The sequence below is a fragment of the Pteropus medius genome, unplaced genomic scaffold, assembly GCF_902729225.1.
Source record: "Pteropus medius unplaced genomic scaffold, Ma_sr-lr_union100, whole genome shotgun sequence".
Lineage (NCBI taxonomy): Eukaryota > Metazoa > Chordata > Mammalia > Chiroptera > Pteropodidae > Pteropus > Pteropus medius.
Genome location: NW_024349225.1, coordinates 12314805 through 12327108, shown reverse-complemented (window position 1 = coordinate 12327108; position 12304 = coordinate 12314805). Strand labels below are relative to the sequence as shown.

Here is a 12304-nt window from a genome sequence, read left to right as displayed (position 1 = left end):
CGAACGGAAATCCTAAGGGGATCGGGGTGCAGGGCTGTGGGAAACGCAGTGGACAGCAGGGCGGGCCCTGGGCCTGGGCACCTGTGTCTCGTCCATCAGGCAGCTGCTGCCCAGCTCCAGCCGATTGCATTCTCAGAGGGGTAGCCTTGAGGGCGTCCAACATTCCAATGGTTCAAAACAGAATAGAAATATGTATATTTTAATGTGGAATATCCCGATTTTTAAAGGAGACAGCCAATGGAAAGAGAAAACACTGCAAGGCACAGACAGGGCTCCGTAGGGCACGTGGGCCACTGGTTGGCAGCCTCTGATCCAATCCCTGGAGAGCGGGCGGGGCAGATTTTTCACTTGTATGCTGTGGTGCTAGGCCGGGTCAGTGTCTGGGGCAGAGAACTTGGATGTGGGGAAGGGGTGGCAGCAGAAGGTGACTCCCTCACACAGAAGGTAAGAAGTGCAAACCACACCTGTGGCCTCGGCTCAAAGCTTTCACTCCTCGGTGTCTGAACGTGCCCTGTGGCCACCGTTTTGGTGGCCGGGCAGAGGCCAAAGCCACGGGGTGGCGCGCGCAGCTACCTGCCTGCTCTGCGGAGCCCGAGGGGCCAGCCTACCCCAGCAGCATTTCAGGCCCCTCGCGCAGCCATTGGGGCTTTGACTTGTGGGTGGAAACTTCCCGGGGTTTGCTCTGAGCTTCTTGAGGCTTCTCGGCTTCAGATGCAAAGTGAGTGGGTGTCTCTCTGAGAAGCAGAAAGAGAGAACGAAAGAGCGAACGAAAGAGAGGTGTTTCCCTTGGCTATGGAAACTATAAAGGCGGAGCCGGCTTCCCCTCGCTGCGTCAGTCAGCAGCAGCGGTCCCCTCCTTGACCCCTGGGACTTCACGGGATTGAGAAGAAGGAAAACTCTTTTGCTGGGGCCTTCCTGAGTCAGTGGCTGCCATGCAGCAGCCCTTAAACTACCCATACCCCCAAATCTACTGGGTGGACAGCAGCGCCAGCTCGCCCTGGGCTCCTCCGGGGTCAGTCCTCCCCTGTCCGGCCTCGGCGCCCAGGAGGCCGGGTCAAAGGAGGCCACCGCCGCCACCTCCACCGCCACTGCCACCAACACTACTGCCGCCGCTGCCACCTCTGCCACCGCCACCGCCACCTCTGAAGAAGAGCAGGGACCACAACACAGGCTTGTGTCTCCTCGTGATGTTCTTCATGATCCTGGTGGCCCTGGTCGCCCTGGGCCTGGGAATGTTTCAGCTCTTCCACCTGCAGAGGGAGCTGGCCGAACTCAGAGAGGTAAGCCGGATGGACGGCCGTGCCCGTGGCCGTGGGCGTCACTGGGCTCCACGCAGGGGACGGTGGCCAGCTACACAGGGCCACCGTCTTGCAAAGCGCTTCTCGGCCCTGTTTTTCCCATCTTAGAAACGGCTCGTTCTACTCTTCTATTCTACTGAGAATTGGAGACTCCTATGAGTAAACGGAGTATTTTCTGTCGGGTAGAAGGATCGGGCCAGAACGGGACTGGCGGTCCCTGTTCTCCCTTTGCCCGTTGGCACGTCGCCCTGCTGAGCCACGCACTTAGAGGTTCAAGAAAAGAAAGAGACTTCGAGTCTTGCTTAGAAATGAATTTGTTCAAATGGCCAAACTAAAAAAAAATAACTTTCAAAATATTTGAAACTATTAAAACTATTTCAAATCTCAAAACCAAGGCCCAGGGAGGCACGAGGGCTCAGGCAAGGTCAGAGTTAGGGGTGGTCTGAGGTCCTTAGAGTCCCTTTCCAGGCTTGGCTTATTTGACAATTCTGCCTCCTTTGCTTAAATAACTTCATATTCACTATTTGTCTTTTCTCTTTCTCTTTGCCAGTCCACCAGCCAAAGGCATGTGGCATCATCTTTGGAGAAGCAAATAGGTGAGTCCTTCTGTGCGTGTACATGGAGTCTCCAGAGAGGGTCCTCAGTGCTGAACCCTTGGGCGGACTGCCTTGAATCCCATCTGCTCGCAGGCACTGAGGATCCTGGCTAATTCTGAATCTCTGGCCATTTCAGTGCCTTGAGCTGCCCTAAACTATGAAGTGAATTCAATTCTTCAAGATCAGGGTCTGAGTACTATACATAATTCAAAATACTTTCCACTTGTCTTTGGGAAGAGACACATATACAACCCTGGACTTTGTCCCCTGAGCAGCTGGTCCCGGGTCAGTTCCCTCCCTCAGGCCTCCTGGTCCCCGTACACCGGGTGGTGGCTGTAACTCCTTGGGAGAGGAGTGTTTCTGGGTAAGGTCTTCTCCCATTTAAACTCTCCGAGAGATTGCTCAAGAGGCAAGCTTTTCTGAAACATACGTTATAGGAGATGTTGAAGATTTTAAAAAGCGGGAAATCAACCATCCACTTTCGGATGATTCTTTTGCTGTCGCTGGAAAGCTTGGGGTTGGATGTCAGCCATTGTCGAAGGCAGTCCAGCTTCGCCACGGAGACCATCATGAGCTACCTTCAATAGTGAAGGAAAACCTTTTGTGTGAACACCAGGACAGGGAGGAGAGGCCATGTTGAACATGGACCTAATGAAATTTCAGGGCATAGTTTTGGAAATGGTGGACAGATAGATTTAGGGTGCTCCGGCTCATTAAGAGTCCTTGAACTTGAGATTTGGTAGGAGTGGGAAGGAAGCTCAGATAGTATCTGGTCCAATCATCTTTTTATCTCAAGAAAATCCTTTTTCAAAAGAGAAACAGAATACCAGCCGGTTTAGGTGACATTCCCAAGACCACTGGTGTGGAACTGGGGCTGGAGAGAACACAGGCTGTTCATGCCTTGGCACCTACAGGGCTTACCGGATATGGACCGGTGACTCGTGAAATAAGGCAACTCCCATCTCTCTATGATGACCGTGGGATGAGAAATAAAAAAGACAAGCAAGATGTCTCTGCAAAGGCAATAAGTAAATCTCACCCTTAGAAACTGGGAAGAAAACAGGAGGCAGCACTGGCCATCCAGTTTCTCAGGATGTGCCCACTGCAGGTGACCTAAGTCATCCTGCTACCCTGGAATGCAGGCTCTCGTAGGAACCAGCTGTAAGATGCTCTGGTCCTCAGTTCTGGTTCTGAGTCCCCAAGTGGAATGTGGCTGGTGAAGCAGGTACCTAATTACTCATCTTTCACCCACTTTCTGGAGTCGTTTCAGTGATTAAAAGTCAAGTGAACAGATGAGTCAGCTCTACCAACCCCAAAAATGAACCATCTTCTCTCGATTAACTCAAATCGACCAGAAATTGGTGAATTATCACATGGAAATCAAATTAGCAACTTTACTAATTAGATAAGAGATGCAAATTAAAATAAGACATAACCATTTTCATCCATCAAATTACTCAAGATTAAAAAATAAAAAAAAACCCAAATTGCTAAAAATGTGAGAGAAAAGGGCCTGCTTAAACACTAGTGACAGCCAGTGGGCATGTAAATCGCTATACCTTTTCTTCAGAGCAGTTTGGAGAAATATATTGAAGGATTAAAACTGTCGATTGACTTTGTAATGTCATCACCAAGACTCTTATCTTAAGAAAATAATCAGAGATGCACCTGAAAATTTTTATATATAAGAATGTTCATCACCTCCTTCTAAGGCTGTTTATAGTCAACAATTCAGAAGAAACTTAAATGCCTCTTAATAAGAGATTAGTTAAATTCTCCATGGTGTATCCAGGTGAGAGCATAATTTGCAGCAACTGAAAATAGTATACGAGGACACTTCAAACCATGGAGATAGATAGTGTGTTCTACAGTGTCAGATAAAAAGACGAGTTATAAGGCAGTAGGTTTCGCTTAATATCGACTCTCTACATATATACGCATATTTTTACGTTCTTAGTAAAGAACTGGAAGGATTTATTCTTCAACACATGAATCGTGATTTTCCCTGGGAGGTACTGCTACTGATTTTTAAAACTTTTTTTATGTGCTTCTTTTCTATTTTCCATTTTTCCACAGTTAACTCATTCGCAAATGTTCTTGGAGTGCTTCCTATGTGCCAGGCTGGGTGTCCAGGCAGGGTAGGGGGTGAGGGTGACCACCGAGAATAGGACAGGCAAGGGGCCTGCCCTTAGAGAACTCTGAGCAAGCTGGAGGAGATAAACAAAAGCAAGCAAACAGGCAGCATCATTTCACAGTGTACTACATGTACCTGAGATAGAGCGGTTTGGAAAGTCCCCTCTAAGGAGTGTGTGTGTGTGTGTGGGGTGCATGGAAGAGGGGGTGGGAGGAGAGGAAAAAGCATTCCAGTACTGGAAATATCATGCGCAAAGACCCTGGGGCAGGAAACAGACTTCGCCACAATGCAGGATAGATTTCTAGCCTCCCTGTTCCAGTATTTATCCAGCAGGTATTTTTACTGGGTACCTCCTGTGAGACTCACACCCCACGAGACTCTCTGAGGGATAGAGATATACGGCGTGTGGTGCTCGGTTCCATTTCCTGTCAGAGCATGGCTGAATGCCAGATAAGCTGCACAGATGGCTTGTGGTGTAGGAATGCAGGCGAGGCTCGGTTCTGCCTTTCCTGTTCGCTGACACCTTGTTCGTGGTGGGTGGTCTTGGGTGGCAACAGAAGTGACGATGGCTCAGGTAATGTTCTCAGTTGGCTGGGGCATTTCTATGCCATATGTGAGTGTTACAGGCTAAACACACCGAGCCTGATGTGGACAAGTGCCTTTCTATGAATCTTTCTTGAATTTCTTAGCTCAATTCATTAGCTGAGTGATAGCTGCATTCGGTTAAATATTTGAACCCAGAGAAGCAGTGTCTATTTTGAAAACTCTTGTCAGCTTTAGCTCTTTGTTAAATTTAATTTAACAAACATTAACTGGCCACATGCCCATGTTAGAAACTGAGCTAAATACTCTAGTGGATTAAACTTAGAGTAAGGAATTTCCCGTTTATTTGGAGGAATAAGAGGTTATAGGGTTACCACAGAAAAGGGGAGTCAGAATTGACAAGAGAGGTGAAGACAGAGTGATTCCGGGTCTCAAAGGAAGGAAAAAATCATATTTGATTAAAAAGGCTTAGGAGGGTTTCTCAGAGGAAGAGCTATTTCCGGTGGTATTTGTAGGGTTGATAGAAACTGGACACAGAGGTGTGTTTGTGGGGGAGGGGCCTTCTGGGCAGAGAGAACAGAGTGAGCGAAGGTGTGGAGGCAGGGAAGCTGTATGTTCAGGTCACACCAGAGCTCCTGGTGTGTGCAGTGTCCCTTCCCAGTGACAGAGGAGAGAGAGCTGGACAGAGAGGTGGGGACCGTGTGCTGGGGAGGTGTACACCATCGCACGATCAGTGGGGGGCCACTCAAGCTGCGTGAGACCGCAGCATAATTAATTCGGGACAGATTGTAGAATGCCACCAGGACAAGACCCAGAGACCAGGAGGTGATTTAGCCATCGCCTTTGGCCTCTGTGCTGCAGAGTCCCAGAGACGGCAGAGCCAGACCAGAAAGAGCCCCGGATCCGGCATCAGGAGACTGAGGCTCAGTCTCACTCCCCGATAGAGTAGCAAGTCCTCTCAGACAAGCCACCCAGCTGCGGAGCTCATCTTGCCTCTGCGAGGTGCCATAATAATCTCTGTCTCTAAGGCTGAGACAGGTGCTCAGTGCAGTAACTGATACGACAGCCCTTCGTCAACCAACCTTTGTGTTGCTTTATTGCAACGTTAGAATCGATACACATGGCCGAGTTAATTTGCTTTATTTTTTGCCTCTGTTGCACCGGTTGGACTTGCATGATTAGCATATGTTAGGCCATTGCCATTTATGCTTTAGAACGATCTCTTTTAGTTGAATACCCCAGTTAGAACGCCACCAGAAGGATAGTCGATATCTCCGTTTTACATATCTCCTTCATCTCTCTATGACACAGGTCACCCCAGTCCACCCTCCGAAAAAAAGGAGCCGAGGAAAGTGGCCCATTTGACAGGTGTGTATCTGGAGGTGCAGGTGGGGCTGGGGGAAGCCTGTGGCAGAAAGCAGAGATGCTGCTGGGCTTCCGTTACTGTCCTCTGGGGTGGACGGTAGAAGCAGTCACACCTCGTCAGGTCTCTCTCACACACATAGCGAGCCCCTAGTCTGGCCAAGGCCCAGTTCCGAACCGGAGAAGTGGCGTGATGATGGCATCGTCCCTGCCCGTAGCAGCTGACTCTTTTCATCATTCCAGAAACCCCGTGAGGGTGGAAGGCTGGGGTCCCAGATGTGAGAGCTGGCGAGGTGGGGGTGGCACAGTACTCGGGTCAGTTCCACTGGTTTTCTGGAAGAGCCTCTCTTGGCTTTGTCTGAGCGCAGAAATAGGAGTGAGAGGAGAGGCCTTGGCACTAGGGGACACCCGGCCTGTGGTTGCATGGTGGAGTGAAGCGATTTGGCAGCAGTGTGGTCTGGGCACGCACATGTGAAGTCCGTGAACGTCTGACAAGTAGATACGTATCACAGGAAGTAGTCTGCTGCTGGCCCTGGAATTATTTGGGCAGAGGCTGTAGAATGATCCAGTTTAGACCGACAGACATTTATAGAGGGCGTGTGTGTGCGCACATGCACGCCAAGCTTTGGGGACAAAGAGATAAATAACACTTGGTTTTTGCCCTCAAGGACTGTAAAATCGAATGGGGCAAGGCCATACACGAGCCATCATTTCAGTGCTGGAGAGCGTTTTCTGCTTAAGGCGTGTAATGATGCTATTCAGATACAAAGAAAAGGAGATTTTAGCCCACAGGGGGGCACTGAAGGTGAGGAGTCAGACAGGTGATCCCTGAGGTCTTTCCAACTTTAGAAGTTTAGAGTTCCCTGGGTCCAGCTTTTCCCCTCAGGGAGGGACCTCGAAGCCTCGCTGTTTGGGTGCCAGTCCTCAAGGTCATAGAACCTTCGTTCCAGAGAGCTAAAATCATCCCAGTCATTTCTCACTGCAGTGGGTGAGGGCTACATATCACTGTCTCGTTGCGTGTTCCACTCGTGTGGATGATCACATCGAGGCAGGCAGTTTGACGAAGGTGCAATGGAAAAAAAACACTTGCTCAAGAAAGAGCCTGCGGTTTGGCCACGGACGCTTAGTTTGTCGGGCGCAGGGTGCTCCTGGCTGAAAGCTCCTTTCTCCTTGGTTTCAGGCAAGCCCAACTCAAGATCCATGCCCCTGGAGTGGGAAGACACCTATGGAATTGCCCTGGTCTCCGGGGTGAAGTATAAGAAGGGTGGCCTTGTGATCAACGACACCGGGCTATACTTCCTGTACTCCAAGGTGTACTTCCGGGGCCAGTCTTGCAGCAACCAGCCCCTGAGCCACAAGGTCTACATGAGAAACTCTAAGTACCCCCACGACCTGGTGCTGATGGAGGGGAGGATGATGAACTACTGCACTACCGGCCAGATGTGGGCCCGCAGCAGCTACCTGGGCGCTGTGTTCAATCTCACCTGTGCTGACCATGTGTATGTCAATGTGTCGGAGCTCTCGCTGGTCAGTTTTGAGGAATCGAAGACATTTTTCGGCTTATATAAGCTCTAGGAAAAGCACTTTGGGATTCTTTCCATTACATTGCAGGCAATCAGAATGTTGTCTTGAAGGAAAGTCTTCTTATGCCTCCTGGAGGCCAAGCGAGAAGACAAACCAAGAGGGTCTTGAGGCCACAGGGTCCAGCAGTCCCTCGTACCACCTAAGGTCCGTGAGCCAGACAGGAGGATGAATGTAACGCATGGACATAACACCCTGGGCTGCACGGCCAGAAGCAGACGCGGGGAGGGCAGCCCCCGGGGTGATCTGCACACGTCTTAAGTGGCCGAGGGTGTTTGGCACATTGAACGGGACACCTTTTAACTCACCTCTTGGTGGTGGGTCTACTGTCTACCTCAGGGGAGGCTGTCTTTCAGAAATACAGATGGGACATGAGCACGTGAGGGCTGGAAAAAGAAGACTAGGCTTGCGTGCGTGATAAGCTAAAAGGCCGGAAGGCCCACGTTCTACTCGCAGCATCTTCTACATCCGTAGCCTGAGCCTCCAGATGATGCTAACGGAGGAGTGGGGGAGGTCTTTGGGGGACCCAGTCCGTTCCCTAGACAGCATGTATATTTCTAGTGCAATTATAGGTGCGTGTGTGTGTGCGTGTGTGGTGCGTGTGTGCGAGGGACTAGGCGAGCTGTGTAATTAGAAAGGGGAGATGGTGAAGGACGTGTTAGGGAAATACAGGGTGTGTTTGGTGGTAGGTTTTGAATGCTTCTTGGCAACCAACTCTAACAGTCCTCAAAACCCTTCGTCAGCTAGCGAGGCTGTTTTCTATAATATAACCGATATTTATATCTATTTTGTGCCTTTTTGATGAAAAGAATACATGTAATAAATGCTATATTTTAGAATAACAGTTAGGCATTATGCATATACTTTTTGGAAATCACTAATATTTGTTTGTCTCCCTTAATATTCCTTTCTCCCACGGCTTGGTCATTATGACGTCAGGCCACTGGCAGGAGAACGGGCCGGGGTGAGAAGAACTGCGAAGCAATGTCCCATCTCTGCCAGGCTCGCCTCTCCTCGCTGCATTCTCTTTCCTCTGCTCCTCCCAGGGCCCAGAGAGTCCACCGCTGGCGTTATTACTGGTGTTAAGGTCACCCACCTTCCCACAGACCTGAGGACAGCTTGTCTTTTTCCTGGGGGCAGAGGTCTGGCACAGTGAGAAGGGAACAGACTTTGGACTAAAAAAAATCTGATTTTGAATCTTTGTTCCTCCCCTTTACTAACTATGCAATCGCTGTGCAGGTCACTGGACCTCTCTGGAACAGGAAAGGGCTGATATGGACATAAGTATCTAACACGTAGTAGCATGTCAAGAATGGTATCTGCCAGTATTAGAAAGCCGCTCTGTGAGGGGCACGTCAGCCTCCAGAAGAAGGCACGTTTCTGAGGGTGCCAGCCAGACACCTGGTTTCTTGCATTCCCACCTTGGTCATTCGAGGACCTTTTTTTAGGTTTTCTACACACACACACACACACACACACACACACCCCACTATATGGAGATCTCTAATTAATAAGCTCTATCATTTTCTTACATATGCATCAGCTCCTTCTCTCTCTGTCCGGCTTAGATTCCATCCTCTGTCATTACCGTCAGGACCTTGGACAGACCCTCACCCCGAACGCCCTGCTTCCCTCACTGTATTCCTCCTGCAAAATCCTTTACACAGGCGTCCCTGCAGCTGGATGTTGCTGAGGACAAGATACCCAAACAGAGTGACTGCTTTTATTTTATTTTTACCTATTGTCTCCTTAAGCCAGCCAACCAGTCATTTATCTATCACTGATTTGTTTCTGGCTTTAGATAGATTCAAATAATAATACCAGGACATAGTACAAAACTTCAGACACCTGAAGACATAGGGTAAAAATAAGTCCTCACTCTGTCCCATTGCCCCACTTCTGCCTCCAGAGAGAATCACCGTCTCCTTACGTAGTTTTCTGGGGATGATCGGTATGCAAATACGACATCACTTGACATCAGGGTTTCCCAGCCTCGGCTCTATGGACGTTCTGAGCTGGAGACTTCTTTGTTGTGAGGGCTGCCTGCTGTGTGTTGTAGTGTGTTTAGCAGGGGCCCTGCCCTCTACCCATGACTGGCCAGTAGCATTCTCCCCTCCCCCATGCTGAACCCAAAATGTCTCCAGACGTTGCCAAATGTCCTTGGGCTGGGGGCGGGTAGACAGACTCACTCCTGGTTTATGTCAGTGGTCACAGATCTCAAGTGAATTCAATGCAGCCCAGCACTTTTCTTCCGTTCCCTGGTAAGTGTGTTTTTCCATCATTTGAGGCAATGATACCATATCTTTTCCTCTTGTAAACCAACCACATCCCCTCTCCCCACATGGAACCTCACTTCCCGGGCCTACCGGCATCCAAACGGCCTCTGTCCCCCGCTGGTGCAGTGGAGGAAGGGGACCACTCCCCATTTGTGCACCAGACTCATTCCCTCTCCCCAGCTTGGCCCGTTTAAAACTTGTCTTCTCTCTTTTGGATCGTCCACCTATCTGGTCCATGAAATCATTTCCACCAGTACGTACATATGTTTGAGTATTCCTTTTCACCAAAAGGCAAACCGAACCAAAAACAGAAACGAAAAAACCTCCAAACCTTTCTTTACTATTCAGCTTCCTGCAGCGATGGCTGCATCTCATGTGAGAAGGCTGTCTCCCCATGAGATCCATTTCCGTAGCGAGGGCTGTGGCTCTGTTACTTATTTGACCACTTAACAGATATCTGGTTCTTTTGTTTTCTGCTAGGATGAAAGTTCCAAAAGCAAGACCTTTTCTGCCTTGTTTACCACTGTATCCACATCACCTAACGCGGTGCTTGGCACACGTCAGCTGCTCAGTAAATGTTTGTTGACTGAACTGCATAACCTCAATTGTTTGGGCTATGTGGGTACATTTTTGAGAGTAGTGAATTTATAGTAGAGTGTTGCCTCATGAATGTGTTTCCAGCTTTGAATATCTTTTCCAATAGGAGTCTGAGGCTACAGATGGAAAAAAAAAAATCATGCATCCTAATTGATAGCATTGGAAAATGAGACAGATCTATTTGGTCCCTGGTGTTACCATGGGTTAGTCAGGAGACGGATGAGGAGAACTGCCAGGTAACTAACTAGAGCTGAAACTGTCATTTAGAAGATACTTAATAAATATTTGTCGAACAAATTAGTGAACAAGACCGAATGCCCGCTCTCCTTAAAACCCTTTGGTTGATTCGTCTGCTGTATGAGGTCAGATTCCCGGCCAGGTGCTTCACGGAGAAAGTCAGAGGGGTATTGAGGTATGTCCTCTTATTTGGCTGCAGGTGTGTGTCCCCAGCCCTCACCACGAAATCCTCCTCCATCCTTTTGCTCCCCCTTTTGGCTCCAACCATCAAGAAGCTGGCTGGACGACATCATCATCATTATTATTATTATTATTATTATTATTATTATTATTATTGTCAATGGACCCTTCTAGATAATAATACCAGAGCAAAGAGGAAGTGGGGGTGGCTCCTGGGCATCCTGAACTGACCTGATGCCATCGGCTCCTAGTAGCATTGGTCCCGTCATTCCTGAGCTCTACTAAGATACCTTTGAAATTTTCTGAAGACGAGATCTCAGCTCACTCTGCTTTAAGTACCGGTTCGAGGCAAGAGACGTTGACGGTTCCTTTAGAATCCTGAGTTATTTTTCTTTACCTCAGGAGAAACATAAGGAATGTCAAAAACCCAAATCTTTTGAAGGTGCTCGTTAAAAATGGGATCTGCTGTCATTCCTTTATGAAATACTATATCCAAAGTAGAACATCAAAAAAAAAAGGGGGGGAGGGTTACTTCTGGTTCAGTAGTTTGAGGTTTTCTTTCTTTTTAGACAACTAAAAGCATACAAAACCATGGTTTTTTTTAAGCCCCCCGTAGCGGTGGCTTTGTGTTCTCTGAAGTAGGTTTTGACTTACCACAGCTCAACAGGAAAAGGGCTCTACTAAGGGCCATCATTGCGAGAGTGACAAGTTTGAAACTATAGCTCATTGAAAGATGGGGAGTGGTGAGAGCTGAGTATTAGATATCTCTATCCTCCTCCAAATTCGCCACAATTATTTCTTTAAATGTGTCACCTAGAGTCCCAGTAATTGAAAAGAAGCATAATCTCATTCATTCTTTCATTTGTTCATTCTTTATTTAATATCTGTCACATACCAGAAACTGCCCTAGGTACTGTGGATACAAGGAAATATAAAGTCCTGTATGGAGTTATATATATAAATAACTTTGGAGTTATATTTTAACGGAGAGTTAAAGAAAGAGTAAATAAAGAAAGAGCAAATAAATATCTAATAAGTTATATGGTAGTAAGTGCGATGAAGAAAAAAATGAAGCAAGGTAGGACGGGAGAGTGATGGAGGACGGGGCGACCGTTTGACACGTGGTAAGTGGGTACCACATAGAGTGCAACAGCTAAAGAAATTACAAGTGCAAAGTCGTAAGAACAACCGTTGAATCTCATTCTGAGGGATGAAATGGAAGAATACTATCTGATATCTTCATAGTCTTTAAAATATTTTCTCGCATGCCTCCTTTATTGTTTTTAAAATATATGAAGCAATTTACATAAAAGCGGTCGGCCTGTGTCAGAGTCTCTATAGATGTTAGTTGAGTATATTGAATATATTCTGTGCTCATTATATTCACAGAGTGGTGAGATGCCATTTGGATGCCTTTTTTTTTTTTTTTTAAATAGGCATCAATTAGATAGAGTGATGTTTAAACATTTGACTGGTGAGATGTAACAGTTTAAGCTGTTT

At 47.8% G+C, this 12304-nt stretch overlaps 1 protein-coding gene across 1 annotated transcript; it reads left to right on the top strand.

Annotated features, from left to right (window-relative positions):
* Positions 1–226: 226 nt before the first annotated feature.
* FASLG (Fas ligand) lies at positions 227–8959 on the top strand. Its single transcript, XM_039881473.1, has 4 exons — positions 227–1280; positions 1849–1894; positions 5883–5939; positions 7114–8959. The coding sequence occupies exons 1-4, from the start codon at positions 933–935 to the stop codon at positions 7506–7508; spliced, it is 846 nt and encodes a 281-aa protein (XP_039737407.1). The 5' UTR covers positions 227–932; the 3' UTR covers positions 7509–8959.
* Positions 8960–12304: the final 3345 nt, after the last annotated feature.

What these genes read in the sequence shown, in the direction of transcription:
- FASLG (XM_039881473.1), top strand. Translation starts at nt 933, where the DNA reads ATGCAGCAGCCCTTAAACTACCCATACCCCCAAATCTACTGGGTGGAC. An exon ending in AGCTGGCCGAACTCAGAGAG is followed by an intron (nt 1,281 to 1,848) that starts GTAAGCCGGATG and finishes TCTCTTTGCCAG; the next exon opens with TCCACCAGCCAAAGGCATGT. An exon ending in GAAAGTGGCCCATTTGACAG is followed by an intron (nt 5,940 to 7,113) that starts GTGTGTATCTGG and finishes CCTTGGTTTCAG; the next exon opens with GCAAGCCCAACTCAAGATCC.